Source organism: Eptatretus burgeri, chromosome 8 (assembly GCF_056783735.1).
Source record: "Eptatretus burgeri isolate ZD-2024b chromosome 8, Ebu_testis_v1, whole genome shotgun sequence".
Classification (NCBI taxonomy): Eukaryota; Metazoa; Chordata; class Myxini; order Myxiniformes; family Myxinidae; genus Eptatretus; species Eptatretus burgeri.
The window spans coordinates 16,914,023-16,928,027 of NC_140968.1; the positions used below are offsets into that span (position 1 = coordinate 16,914,023).

General features: G+C 46.0%; 1 protein-coding gene across 1 annotated transcript in view; it reads left to right on the forward strand.

Annotated features, from left to right (window-relative positions):
- Positions 1 to 1,428: 1,428 nt before the first annotated feature.
- The window catches only part of LOC147021205 (uncharacterized), a 34,045-nt gene continuing 21,468 nt past the window's right edge, over positions 1,429 to 14,005 (forward strand). The window contains 2 exon segments of the mRNA XM_085893637.1: positions 1,429 to 2,830; positions 5,631 to 8,531. Of these exon segments, the coding sequence (XP_085749763.1) occupies positions 8,111 to 8,531 (421 nt within the window). The 5' untranslated portion in view covers positions 1,429 to 2,830; positions 5,631 to 8,110.

A 14,005-nucleotide genomic window follows, 5' to 3' on the forward strand; every position in this document is an offset into this window, starting at 1 on the left:
TATCAACTCGACCGGCATCAGCACTCCGCTGACAAAATGTTAGAACTGATTCTATGTGCTTTCATAGAATTTCATGGATGGGCCTTCAAGTACTGAGCCGTATCCTTCCAATCAGTAAATCCCGAGCCAGAAAGCTGTGCACCTCTGTCAGAGGAAAACAGAGTGCACGGAAAACAGAAAACGCAAGCTTTGGCAGGAGAATAAACCAACCAATCACGATCAGCTACCTCCCCATTTCGCAAAACCTGTTTGAAGGTACTGGCATTAAGAAAGCGATTCACCACAGAGAATTCGGGCTTCGTTTCTGGATAACTGTCATCCGAGTTCTGAAAATGGTCAGTGCCCAAGCTGATGCACACATGGCGCAGTTTGTCTGTGATGTTACCAAACAACCCGACATCGTTGGGAATCAGTGGAGTCGATACTGAAGCACCTTCGCCCCGAGTGTCACCATCGTCGGCCGGCCTGTCTTCGACAGGATCAACTGCGGGGGATGTTGAAGGGGAGTCCTTCGTTGAATCCATATCATCATTACCACCAACATCAGCATCTTTCTCCACCACATGGAAAAACGATGTCTATTTATGAGTCTTCTTGAGTCGTTGATCCTCCTTATGCTTCTTTTTCTGCGACTCCTGAGCTCGCTCCCAGCCAACTTTACGTCCTGACAGAACGATGGATTGAATCTGCAAATAGAGCATCAGATGTACAAGTTTTAAAACCTTTTATTATAAAATACAAACCACATTAAACACTATACAGTGTTTCACTCACCTCTGACCACGTGTTTAATGGCGACCGTGTCGAGTCTGAGGCGGGGCGGGGAGGACGCCCGCTCCCTGCCGATTGGCGAAGGAGGGACGCCATTCCTCCGCGAGACTCCACCCATGCGCGTGCCTGCTGACTAACGTGCCCACGTAGAATGTCGCGAGCGTCATGGCGTCAGGATGGACGTGAAGATGGCGTTGTTGTCGTTGTTGTTGCGGGAGATGGGGTATTCCAATAACAAATCGCAGAGCATTTACACTTATTCACCCATTAGACCAGGGGGAGGAAGCCATCTATAAAACACGTACTTACCGAGATAACTGAGCGAAAGGAACCTGTATGTTGTATGCGATAGATTTCCAAATTCGTAACAATATAACGAGACCAATAAGAATTGCATGTAAAAAAAATAAAAAGTTGCCTAAATTTTGGTGGCCCGAATTTCTGGCTGGCTCTGAGGCACATGTCATGTCTGCCTAAGAGTGGGGCAACTGAGCAGAACAATTGTGCATTTCGTGAGGAAAGCACCAAATTTGGCACACCAGTAGCCAAACATATTATGAACAGATTTGGATGTTGGCCATCTCAAATTCAGCTGCTAATGGCTATGGCAGCCATTTTCCAAAATGGCCGCTTGCAGTTACTCCAATTTCACTCCAACATTGGTTTGAACATTTATTAAAAGCTGAATGAAGAAAAACATAACCTGAAGCCACCTCAAGTTTAAAGAATGCCGCCATTTTGCATGATGGCTGCTAATTATTTGTTGTACCCGACGACTATCTCACTCATATAAATTGGTTGTTGAGAATGGTGGCAAACCAATCAATGGCTGCGTCTGATTGATATGAATACCAACATCGCTTATATAGCTCATAGCTCATAGCAGGTGTGGGCTGCTTTGGGTAGCTTCGTCCAGTGTGGCTCGTACACCCCCTCGTCATTCTTGACCCAGCCCCAGCTGTATGGAGGAGGCAGCTCTGGCGTTGGTGGCAGTGCTTGACCCCACACATGGCCTCCTTGGTAGGCCGCCCTCTTCACATGCTCCTCCAGAGCTGCCTTGGTTGGCAGGATCAGCTGCACGTTGTTCTTCTTCGTGAAGAGTTTCTTCCGGGCCTTGTCAATGTCGTTGCACGTGCTGGTTCTGTCATAGAGCAATATGATGAACCTCTCGATGGTGTGCATGACATCATCTATTATGCCACTTGGTGCAGAGGAAAGCTTCAGCAGTGCGTCTGGAAGTTCTGGCAGAACGGTCCAGATTGTCCAAGCAGTCTTCTTACCATGTCCAGCAAAGCAAGATACAGTGTCACACCCAGTCAGAGCGTGAAACATTGGGAGTGCCTTTGCCTTCTCTGGTCCTTGGCCAGCTGCGATTTCGTGGGCTGCCAGGTACCGAAAACTCTTCCCAGTGCCAAATGTGAGCCACAGTTCATCTTCTGGTTGCAGTCCCTGGGCCCAATGGCCCAATATCCAAATGGCCCAATTTGGATATTGATTGAGAAGCTTTTTGGGCCAATTTGAGCCAATTTTGTGCCAATCTCAAATTGGGCCAATTTGAAGTGGCCAATATCCAAATCAGTTCATAATATGATAGGCTACGAGTGTGCCAAATTTGGTGCTTTCCTCACAAAATGCCCAATTGTTATGCCAAGTTTCCCCACTATAATGGTTAATCCGGCTCTGAATTTAAGCCTCGATTGTCAAATCGGCTTGTTTCGATTCCACAACAATGACGAAATGGAGGGTGGAGCGGGAGATGACGACTGGGCGTGTCCTCAGACTGGGCGTGTCCTCTGACTGGGCGTGTCCTCAGACTGGGCGTGTCCTCCGCAAGTCGTTTGAGCTTCCGGGGAGGTGGGGCACGAAGAGAGAGAGGCCTGTGGAAGAAATCAGCGCTGAGTCGGAGGTGTGTGAAGGAGTTCAGGCTCAAGAGGAGACAAATGATAAATTTCTAATTATAATCCCGTCTTTGGAAGGAACCAAACCATCGATTTTCGGCAAAACTTGAACCGGAACTCGAACTCAGGTCCTCGTGCTCGGGGAGGAACTGATCGAAGAGGTATTTTCGGAATTCTTATTTAACACTGAGAAAGATCCGTGAACCGTTAATTTAAAAATAAAATAATTTTCTGTTCCTTGATGACGGAAATGAAGGAAAGTTAATGGTGTTTTTATTGAATGTTTGTTGAGGTGTTTGATTGTTGATTTCATGAGGTGATTTTAACTCGTTTTGTTTGATTCACCACATTGTTTTATATCACATCGTCACTAAACTTCCCACAACGAGGATTAAACCTCATTCTTCCTTTTAACTGCAAAACTACCGGAAACCTTTAATAGTTAACTTGTAAATCCAATTTGATATCCACATGAGGAGGTGTAACAAGGGGACGAGGTACGATTACCTACTTTACCTGTTCCGTGGGATATTTAACGTTCAGAACCCGAATGGAGATGAAAAACCTGATTCATAATTCAAAAACTCATAAACATCGTGTGGGTCTAAAATGTAACATCCTCGTTAACCTTCCACGGACATTCCATCTCAGGTAAATTGGATCCACAGGGAAATCATTCCGGAAATCTCGAACTCGGAGGGAAAGTGCTGTCCCCCCCATTTCCGTGTCGCACTGCACCCGCTGACCTGACCTCACCCCTACCTGCCGTCACTACCCACTCACCACTGCCTGCCCTCACTCCCTCCTGACCACTGCCTGCCATTACTACTACCTCCTCACCACTGCCTGCTCTCACTGCCTCCTCACCACTGCCTGCTCTCACTGCCTCCTCACCACTGCCTGCTCTCTTTCTCCTCACCACTGCCTGCTCTCGCTACGTCCTCACCACTGCCTGTCTTCACTGCCTGTCCTCACTGCCCCTCACCACTGCCTGCCCTCACTGCCCCCTCACCACTGCCTGCCATCACTACCCCTCACCACTGACTGCCATCACTACCCCCTCACCACTGCCTGCCATCACTACCCCCTCACCACTGCCTGCCATCACTTCCCCTCACCACTGCCTGCCATCACTACCCCTCACCACTGCCATCACTTCCCTCTCACCACTGCCTGCCATCACTATCTCCTCACAACTGCCTGCCATCACCACTACCTCCTCACCACTGCCTGCACTCGCTTCCTCGTCACAACTGCCTGTCCTCACTCCCTCCTCACCACTGCCTGCCATTACTACTACCTCCTCACCACTGCTTGCCGTCACGACTACCCCCTCACCACTGCCTGCTCTCACTACCCCCTCACCACTGCCTGCTCTCACTGCCTCCTCACCACTGTCTGCTCTCACTGCCTCCTCACCACTGCCTGCTCTCATTGCCTCCTCACCACTGCCTGCTCTCTCTACGTCCTCATCACTGCCTGCCACCACTGCGTCTTCACCACTGCGTCTTCACCACTGCGTCTTCACCACTGCGTCTTCACCACTGCGTCTTCACCACTGCGTCTTCACCACTGCGTCTTCACCACTGCCTCTTCACCACTGCCTCTTCACCACTGCCTCTTCACCACTACCTCTTCACCACTGCCTCTTCACCACTGCCTGTCTTCACTGCCTGTCCTCACTGCCCCTCACCACTGCCTTCCCTCATTGCCACCTCACCACTGCCTGTCCTCATTTCCCCTCACCACTGCCTGTCCTCACTGCCACCTCACCACTGCCTGCTCTCACTGCCCTCACCACTGCCTGCCATCACTATCCCCTCACCACTGCCTGCCATCATTACCCCCTCACCACTGCCTGCCATCACTACCTCCTCACCACTGCCTGCCATCACGACCCCCTCACCACTGCCTGGCCTCACTGCCTCCTCACCACTGCCTGCCATCACTGCCTCCTCACCATTGCCTGCTCTCACTGCCCCCTCACCACTGCCTGCCCTCACTACCTCCTCACCATTGCCTGCTCTCACTACCTCCTCACCATTGCCTGCTCTCACTACCTCCTCACCACTGCCTGGCCTCACTGCCTCCTCACCACTGCCTGCTCTCACTCCCTCCTCACCACTGCCTGCCCTCACTGCCTCCTCAGCGCTGCCTGCCATCACCACCCCCTCACCACTGCCTGCCATCACGACCCCCTCACCACTGCCTGCCATCACGACCCCCTCACCACTGCCTGCCATCACTGCCCCTCATCACTGCCTGCCCTCACTGCTCCTCATCACTGCCTACCCTCACTGCCCCTCACCACTGCCTGCTCTCACTACCTCCTCACCACTGCCTGCCATCACTGCCTCCTCACCACTGCCTGCCATCACTGCCTCCTCACCACTGCCTGCCATCACTGCCTCCTCACCACTGCCTGCCATCACTGCCTCCTCACCACTGCCTGCCGTCACTGCCTCCTCACCACTGCCTGCCCTCACTTCCGCCTCACAACTGCCTGTCCTCACTGCCACCTCTCCACTGCCTGCCTTCACTGCTCCTCACCATTGCCTGCCATCACTACCCCTCACCACTGCCTGCCTTCACTTCCCTCTCACCACTGCCTTCTATCACTCCCCCTCACCACTGCCTGGCTTCACTGCCTCTCACCACTTCCTGCTCTCACTGCCACTCACCACTGCCTACTCTCACTGCCCCCCTCACCACTGCTTGCTCTCACCACTCCCTGCACTCATTATCCCCTCAAAAGGTATTCACATGTTGAACAAACGGAATAGGGGCTTTGAAGACGACTTTTGCATGGGACATCATTTCATCTCTTACCTGCCATGGGTAGAGGCATTTGCATAGTAGAAGCATTAGATGTCACCCTTTATGTGGAGAAATTCGTTAATTCATTCATTGGAAACATGCGCCACAGTGTGTCACTGCGTCCACTTTCCACTGGTACTCCAGGAGCCTCCATCTGGCCATCCCGCAGGCAAATGCCTGGCTCATCCCCATCACTTCGGGAAAGGACATTGCAGACAGACACCCACTAAAAGTGACGCCTCAAGTTACCCCAAAGAGATTCGACTGTTGTGGTGGTGCTGATGTGTCATCTACCACAGACTACAGTGGCCGGAGTGCAAATACTGCCACCAAACTCCAAGGCAAGGTAATCAACTGAAGGAGGACATCTACAGATGTGGTTGGCACCAGATATGGATGGCTATTGGCTCACAAGGAGCTCCTCCACCCTTTGGCAGGTGTTGTATTTAATCCTGCTGGGTGTCCATGAAAGGGAAATGAGGAAGAAGAAAAGGTATAAGAGGTTCTTCTCAATCATGGCTTTTCTGCTTGTTAACCTCTGCCATCAAAGATGGATGGAGGTTACTGTTTTCACCCCTTTCTGTTTGTTTGTTTGTTTGTGAACAGTATTACGGAAAAACTCGTCAACAGATTTCGACGAAACTTGGTGGGGGGTTAGGTCTGCTCCAAGGATCATGCCATTAGATTTTGGACTTGGTCCCAAAAAAATTTTTTTTCAAAAAAATTTCGATTTTATTTGAAAAATATTTGAATTTTTTTTTTTTTTGCATTTCTATCTGGCCGCTATGGTGGCCAATTTGAAAAAATATTTGAATTTTTTTTTTTGCATTTCTGCATGTTTTAAGTGATTTCCACCCCCCTCCCCCAAAAAAAATTGTTAGAGAAAAAAAAAAATTTGCAACTTTTTTTTCAACAATTTCCATTTCTTTTTTTTTTGCATTTCTACATGTTATAAGTGATTTCCAACAAAAAAAACGTGCCAAAATTATAATTGCGGCTGATTTTGGAACTTCAGGTGGATATACCCACGTTAAATCAATTTCTGTCTCAAGGAATCTCGTTATGACGAATGAATTGAGTATGTAAAAGTTAAAAGTAAAAGGGAAAGTTGCAAACTATAACTCTTTTGAGCACTGTTGACGTCAAATTGAATGAATAGGATATCAGGTTCACTTGAGTGACCTCGCAGTATTTGCGGCGGAGGTTTTGCACTCGACCGAGTGCTCCCCCTCTAGTTTTGTCCTTGTTTTGTTCAACCATGGTGTTACTGTTGATTCATTACCATTTTGCTCATGGACATTGATTTTTGGCTGCTCTCAAGACCACCCATATTCTGGACATTTCCATCTGTCTGTCTGTCCGCGAAACTTTGGTTAAGCCTCGGGGCTAAACCACTCAACCGATTCCAATGAAATTTGGAAGGTAGGACCACTATTTCTGGGAATCATGTGCTTTCGAATATGGGACCCTGGGCCCGAGCAACGGCATAGCAACGGCCCTTTAAAGTGGTCAAAAAATCGAAAAAAATCGAAACTTAGAATTCTGTGCGCAATCTCTCTCGCTCCCTTCATGCCAATTTGCAGCCCTAACAAAAAATATTTGCAGGAGGAGATAGGTTTTGGGCGAGTACATGTCGAACATTTCAGAAACGGTTAATTGTAAATATCTCTAAGAGAAAGAGTCTGATTTTGATGAAACTTGGGTGAAATGTGTACAATTTGGCTGGCATGTACACAAAAATGAATGGTTGCTATGCACACCTCCGTTGCTTCGCAACAGCTAAAATACTTTATCGTACATTGTACACTTATTGTGGACTGTACAAAATAATCAATACCTCCGAAACTGGACCTCCGAGGGACCTGTTTTTTTTTTTTGTGCCCAAGGAGAATGTCTTCCAGCATCATATAAAAAAATAAAATCTATCGTGCCGTGGCCATTCGATTGTCAAAGAATGAAATTGATTGATAGCATGTACATGAATATCTGCTTGTCGCGTCGGCCAGCTTTCCATCTCGAGCGAGCAGCCATGTCGCCTTCCCGGCTTGTTTGCTTATTAATGAAACAATAATGAGAGAGCAAGGCAGGGGAATTGAGGTGAGGGTTTCTTTCAATATTTATTCTTTTAGTTCTTTCATTTTGATGATTTTTGGTTCTTTCATTTTGATTGCAGTGGCTGCTGGTTGCATCACTGTTGTGCCACTGATGCAGAGCCCCCCGTAAATTTGAGAAGAAATTTGGAATTTGGACAGCATGCCAGTGACAGCTTGCCTACTCTTCGAGAAAGTTGCCATGGGATCTTTAATGTCGACCAACTAATGCTGTGAGAGGGGATTCCCAGTTAAACATTCACCCGAACGATGGGAAGCACATTGATCCCTTTTCCTGTCTGTGAAACTAAACACCACGGCGACAGTTTATAGCCGTGTCGGGATTCAAACCCATACCAGACAACTCAGGGGAAATTGTGTCTTCTTCAAGGCCGCCCTGCCAGCCCACATGGGGTGAACAAACTGTCTGCAAAATCTCGCATTGGTTGGATAAAATCCAGAGGAAAGAAAACAACACGAATAACCTTTCCTTTGTTGACATATGATTTGTGTCCCTGGCAGGTCATCGGTGAAATGCACAACTTCCTGGAATGGCTCCAATCACAAGGTCTGAGAGCAAAAACAGCCCAATCAGTGATCAGTGTACTTGGAATTGAGAATCGGAAGGTTCTTCGAGCTTGTACAGACTCCGATTCATTGCGAACAGAGCTCCTCTCTCTCGCCAAAGAGAAATTTAAATTTGCAATGTATGCTGACTTCTGTAAATTTGTGAAATCTTTTTTGAAGCCACAGGTTGTCCAGCTTGCAGGTTCTTCTCTATTGGGAAGTCTATTCTTCAACTTGGAGAATGTTATTCGAGAACTTTCCAGTTTCTGCCAAAAGTTTAATGGATTCCAAAATGTACAGCTGGAAAATGTTCCTGGTTTCCGGGGAATCGGTTTCAGTGATGTCTGCAACCTCCACGATCAGGATGATGGATTCACACCCAAGTCTGGTATGTCACTATTTTATACACCCTCGCATGTCAAAAAATACCTTGATGTTCAACTATTTTCTTTTAACTTATGGAATTGTTTTTTGGAACAATTTTTTGTTGTCAAAGACATTTACATTCTTGATATGCAAAGTGAATGTTTTTCTTCAAACTCGCATTAAATTCCAAAGTGATCCATGTTGAATTGGTGCAGGCGTGATGGGCCAAATGGCCTCCTCCTGTGCAACATTTCCTTGCAAAAAAAATGTCCTTGTCACAGCACATTTAAGTGACGCACATGCATGAAGTGGTTTGTTTACCACTCGTTTCGGCATCAACAATATGAGGGGCATCCCATGGGAGAAAGGATTCTGTGAAATGCGCAACATCTGGGTTGTGAGTTGCAGCCTGGATTGAGAGATCTGTCTGGATGGAGCGTAGGCCTCAGATGTTTGAGGTACACACATTGAGGGACAGCGGAGAAGGTTTTTGGGTGGGCGTAGGCTGAGAAGATGTGGGAGGGGGTGAGATGAAAGGTAAACTGCGAGGGGCAGGACGTGTGGAGAGATGAGATGAGAGGGGGTGAGTTGGGTAGGGGGGAGCTTGGAGAGGATGGCTAGAGGGGACATGAAGTGGAGGGATGCTGAAGATTGGGACACGTGGAAGGACGTGGGCTTGGAGTCAATGTTTGAGAGAGCACTGACACGGAGGGTTTGATTGCAAAATATTGTGAATGGGATTTGATTGTTGTGTGCAGACAACCTCTGCACACACCTTCCCATGATTCCTATAGTTCACTTTCTGAGACGAGCATCATGGGATGGGTGGATGGCATTTTTGTTCAAAGCACGGAGAAAGGTGGAGCTATACTACCTGAGGACGGATGACAGAACCAGCATTTCCATGAGACAAAATATGCCCGTGTTGAAGAAGAGGAAAAATAAATCATCATGAAGAAAAATACGTGGAGTGCTGATGCCAGATCAAGAAGAGAAGATAAGCATTTCAATACGTTTTCAACAAAAGAAGCGTTTTCTTCAATGACAAGATTGATGACAAGCGAGTTTCCGTTGAAATCACACCAAGTGGGTTGATTCAGCCGGTCATCCTTCTGAGGTCGGCAAAATGAGTACCAGATGACTGATAAAACGGGCACAGCATCAGCGGCACAGCCACGCTAAAAGAAAAATGATGTAACCAGCAGCCACAGGCTGCATACGAAACAACATCTCCTCTCCCTCTGAAGGCTGGAGTGTCCCAAAGCAGTTTTTGAGGTCCAGTCCTATTCCTAATCTTCATGGATGATCTCTGACTGGAAAATCCTCTTTTGTGTATTTGTTGATCACCTCACCCTATGCTGTGACATCCCTCTTTCTTCAGACAGGAAGCCTGCAACATCTTCCCCCTCTCCAGACCATGACAAAATCGCAAGAAGGCAAAACACTTGGAATATGTCTTTCAATCCAGACAAGTATTATACTCTCACGATCCCTCTCCTTAAGGTTTATCTGGTAACCCCCCCCGCCCCCCTCTCTTCCCCACCCCATCTACTTTTCTAACAATCTTGCTGAAGTTCAGTCACTTAAAATCCTCGGTCTCACTGTCAGCCATGATCTTTCTTGGGCAGACCACATTTCAAAGTTGTCCTCAAAAGCCAGCTGCTGACTGTATCCTTTGTCATACAAAGTCCTTCATTGGCACACCTGAACTCCTCTCAGCCACCCTTTCTTGAACACGTGCACCAAACCTGTCGACTAAGTTTCACCTGAATCCGTTTGCAAAAACATGAGTGAAAATATAACCTCTGTCCACATTCGGTGGTGGAGGTAAATATAAAAATACAAATCTTTAACACTTTCTTGAACACAAGTGTACATTAGCCTTTCTTGACACGTGCCGAAGATACATCATCCTTTCACGAATATGTACCTTTCCACAGCCTTTCTTGAACACGTCAGGTGATCCAAAAACAATTTCTCAAAGATTACATAAAAGTCCAAAAAGAGCATAACACTGTGAATAATTTCTGAAATACCCTGAAACTCGAAATAGTTTTGTAACTTATCAAAATAAAGCTGTGTACCAAGTTTCAGTTGAATATTTTAAAGGGTATGGAAAGATAAAATCTGAAAAACCACAGATGTGATGGATGAACACAACCCTACATTCCCACTCCCTTGAAACTTGTAGGGGCCTAATAACTCTGGCATTTATCTTTTTGTTCTGGACATCCTTCTTACTTTGTTTGGGATAAGGACCATTCCTGCAATGCCAAAAGAGTCGCCTCATGACTTAGCTGCTTGTGTCGACCTCTGATATTTCCGTCTCGAGGCCTCGCTCCACTTGTACAAGACCACCATATGTTCAGTCACAGGATGCTGCAGTCACATCTGGGAAGATGCTTTTGATTTGTCTTCTGTCCCTTCTTGACAGAAATAAATGAATTGCAAATCTGCTAGGTCTTGAACTGGTATCATCTCTGCAACCTCTCTTGGTTTGACGTTTTGTGGATTCTGTTGGTCTTCTGCAGGTACAATAATGGAAGATCCTCAGAGTGCCTTCACCACTTGTATCACCCTTGCATTCTTTCACATGCTCTATCTGTTTGGCAGCCTCTGCACACCCCCACACTGTCTGTTTCTCAGGTCAACACAGTTTGAAATTCCTCCACTTTTTTCCCCGTGCACTGCCAAACTCTGGAATTCCTTGCCTGCATCCTGTTTCCCAGCAACATAAACCTTTCCCAGTTTTAGAGAGATGTGAATCGGTGTGATTTCCCCTTCCCACAATTTATTTTTAGACCTCACCTTGGAGTTGGGTTTTCGACCTTGTGATGGGCGTACTCTCCATAAAAATACATAAATAAATGCGACTGTACAGACCTGCTGTGAAGCTGCAATCAAACTATTCTGACCGACCAAGATTCGATCAATAAGTGGCAGGAATTATCTGCTCAGATATGCAGGGCTGTAAGTTTCATTCAGTCATGTGTCCAAGTGGTGAAGTCGATATCATACCACACAATGTGAGGGAGAGAAAATGGAAAACGAGAACACTGTGAGTTTGTCCAAGATGCCTCAAACGGACTTCTCAGACAGGATTATCACCTGCTCCTGGGGTTTGTGAAGAGGTGCCGAACCCCATGCGACTTCTTCCTGAGGTCGGACAGGATCTGCAGGTGGTAAGCGTACCATCTGTTTGCCTGGCGACTTTCACCATTGCCCGAGTCTGATTAAACTCTCACATGAAGTGGTTCCAAGAGTCCACGCAACAATTGTGTTCCAGGTGGCATCATAATGAGCCTACTTTTATAAAGCTTTCTCAAAATCACAATGCGTAAATGAATTGATCGTTCAGTGTGTGGTGAAGCTTAAAATTTTTGAATTAAATTTTATCACAGTGTTTATAACCACTCATCCTGGATATGAAAAACACCAAAGCCTAATTCGAGGTCGACAGACCTTTTCAACTTTCCGATGCCAAATAAAGTACTGTCGAATACCCCGAGCAATCAGTGTTAGGGTATTGAGAGATTGAGTTATTTATGTAAATTGCAACTCCACTGCAGTGGTGGAGTTGAGGCCATCAAGTGAGAGGAAACAATAGCCAGGGAGACACGAATGAGTCGGGGACATACCGTGGGAGGGAGGATTCTGTGAAATGGATGATGTCTGTTTCATTGACAGCAGCTTGCAGTGAGCGATCTATCGAATGAGAGCAGAGACCTTGGTTGCTTGAGGTCCATTTGAATACCAAGCTTGAGGTCCGAAGACAAAGCTTCGTCTGAATCCGTCCACACTTTTTGGGATATCCTGCACACAAACAGCCAGACAGAGAGGAAGAGGAGGAGATTGGGACCACACTCTGTCCAGAGCCTTGGTGCTGCTCAAGCAGTCTCCTTGGCTATTGGGCACAATCCTGGACGGGTCGCCACTCCGACACAGTATACCAGCATGCTGGCACTCATTTTTCCGACCTCGGAAGGATGACAGGCTGAGTTAACCCCACCTGGTATTAATTCACCAGCTGAGCGGGATTTGAACTCAGGACCCGAGGATCCAAAGCCTGCCACCCCAACCATTAAGCCAACACCAGGCATAGACAGACAGAAAGGGGTGAAACCATACCCTTCCACTTTTGGTGGCAGAGGTAATTGTATGAGATTTTGCATCTGTTGGTGCGAGGAGAAGCGTCTGTGTGTGGTGTGCCCACTGCCGCCGCTCGCTGATTGTATTAACAGCAAATGGTATGAACACGGGACCTCTCATCCATTGATATTTCTTATATTCCTGTATTTGTGAGTCCGATTTGAATTCAGAAACACAACATTTGTGGTTAACCCTTTTGCAATTGCCACTCTCTCTTGGAAACACTGAAAATTGTTTGTTTGTTTTTTTATGCACATAGTCGAGACTCATGGAATAAAAGTATATTTGAATTGCACTTTAGCACGAGCAACGGCAGGTTAAAAGTGTCTTGAGTAGAACCGAGTCATTGAAAAACACACACAGGGCATGCACAAAAAGCCTCTTCAGCATTCATACATCATTTCATAATTATTGTGTTTTTGAAGGGATATGACAGCAGCACATGGATGAATGATGCATCAGAAAAACACAAACAATCTGCTTTGGAAAGCTTGGCTTTCATAAGTTAGATGCAGTATCTGGCAGTGACAAGTTCAATAAACAAGTGTAAAAATCGCCGAACCGGAAGGCAACACGAGAGATCGCAAAATTTTTGTGTGGCTTATATTCACCAACTTATGGTAATAACGAGTCAAACATAGAGAAAGACCAATCTCTGAAATTTTTACGACACGCACGTGTTTGTGTGAACACGCATACATGTGTGTATATATATATATATATATATATATATATATATATATATATATATATATATATATATATATATATATATATATATACATACATATACATACATATACATACATATACATACATATACATACATACAGTAAAGCCCCGCTATTCTGAACACTTCTGGGACTGGACGAAAATGCGTTCATATGCGGGGTGTTCACATTATCAGGGATTAGGGTATCAACTGACCATGAACGCGTCATCTGTATTCGATAAATCACAAAAGTCGTTTAATCAATACATACACATCTAAATACACATTCCACAGACAAAATGAGCACGCAATTATTGGCATTCAGTTGTAATAATACAATTATTCGAATTATTTGCCACGGAAAGATAAAAAATTGATAAGATCAAAAATGCAATGCAAAATTGACAGCACGAGAATCAAAATTTGAAATTTATACAATTACTTGTCTCTAAGCCAAGATGTTATAAAACTCTGTGGTTTCGATTTGGCATTCTCCAGGACATGAACTTGAACTGAATGTTCGATTCTTTCCAAAGGAGCAAGCAACTCTGCCCATCCTTGATTCAGAAAGAGAGTTTTAAACTTTTGCACACATCTGAGTCCATCTTGTACCGTCACCTGCATGTCTTCCACTT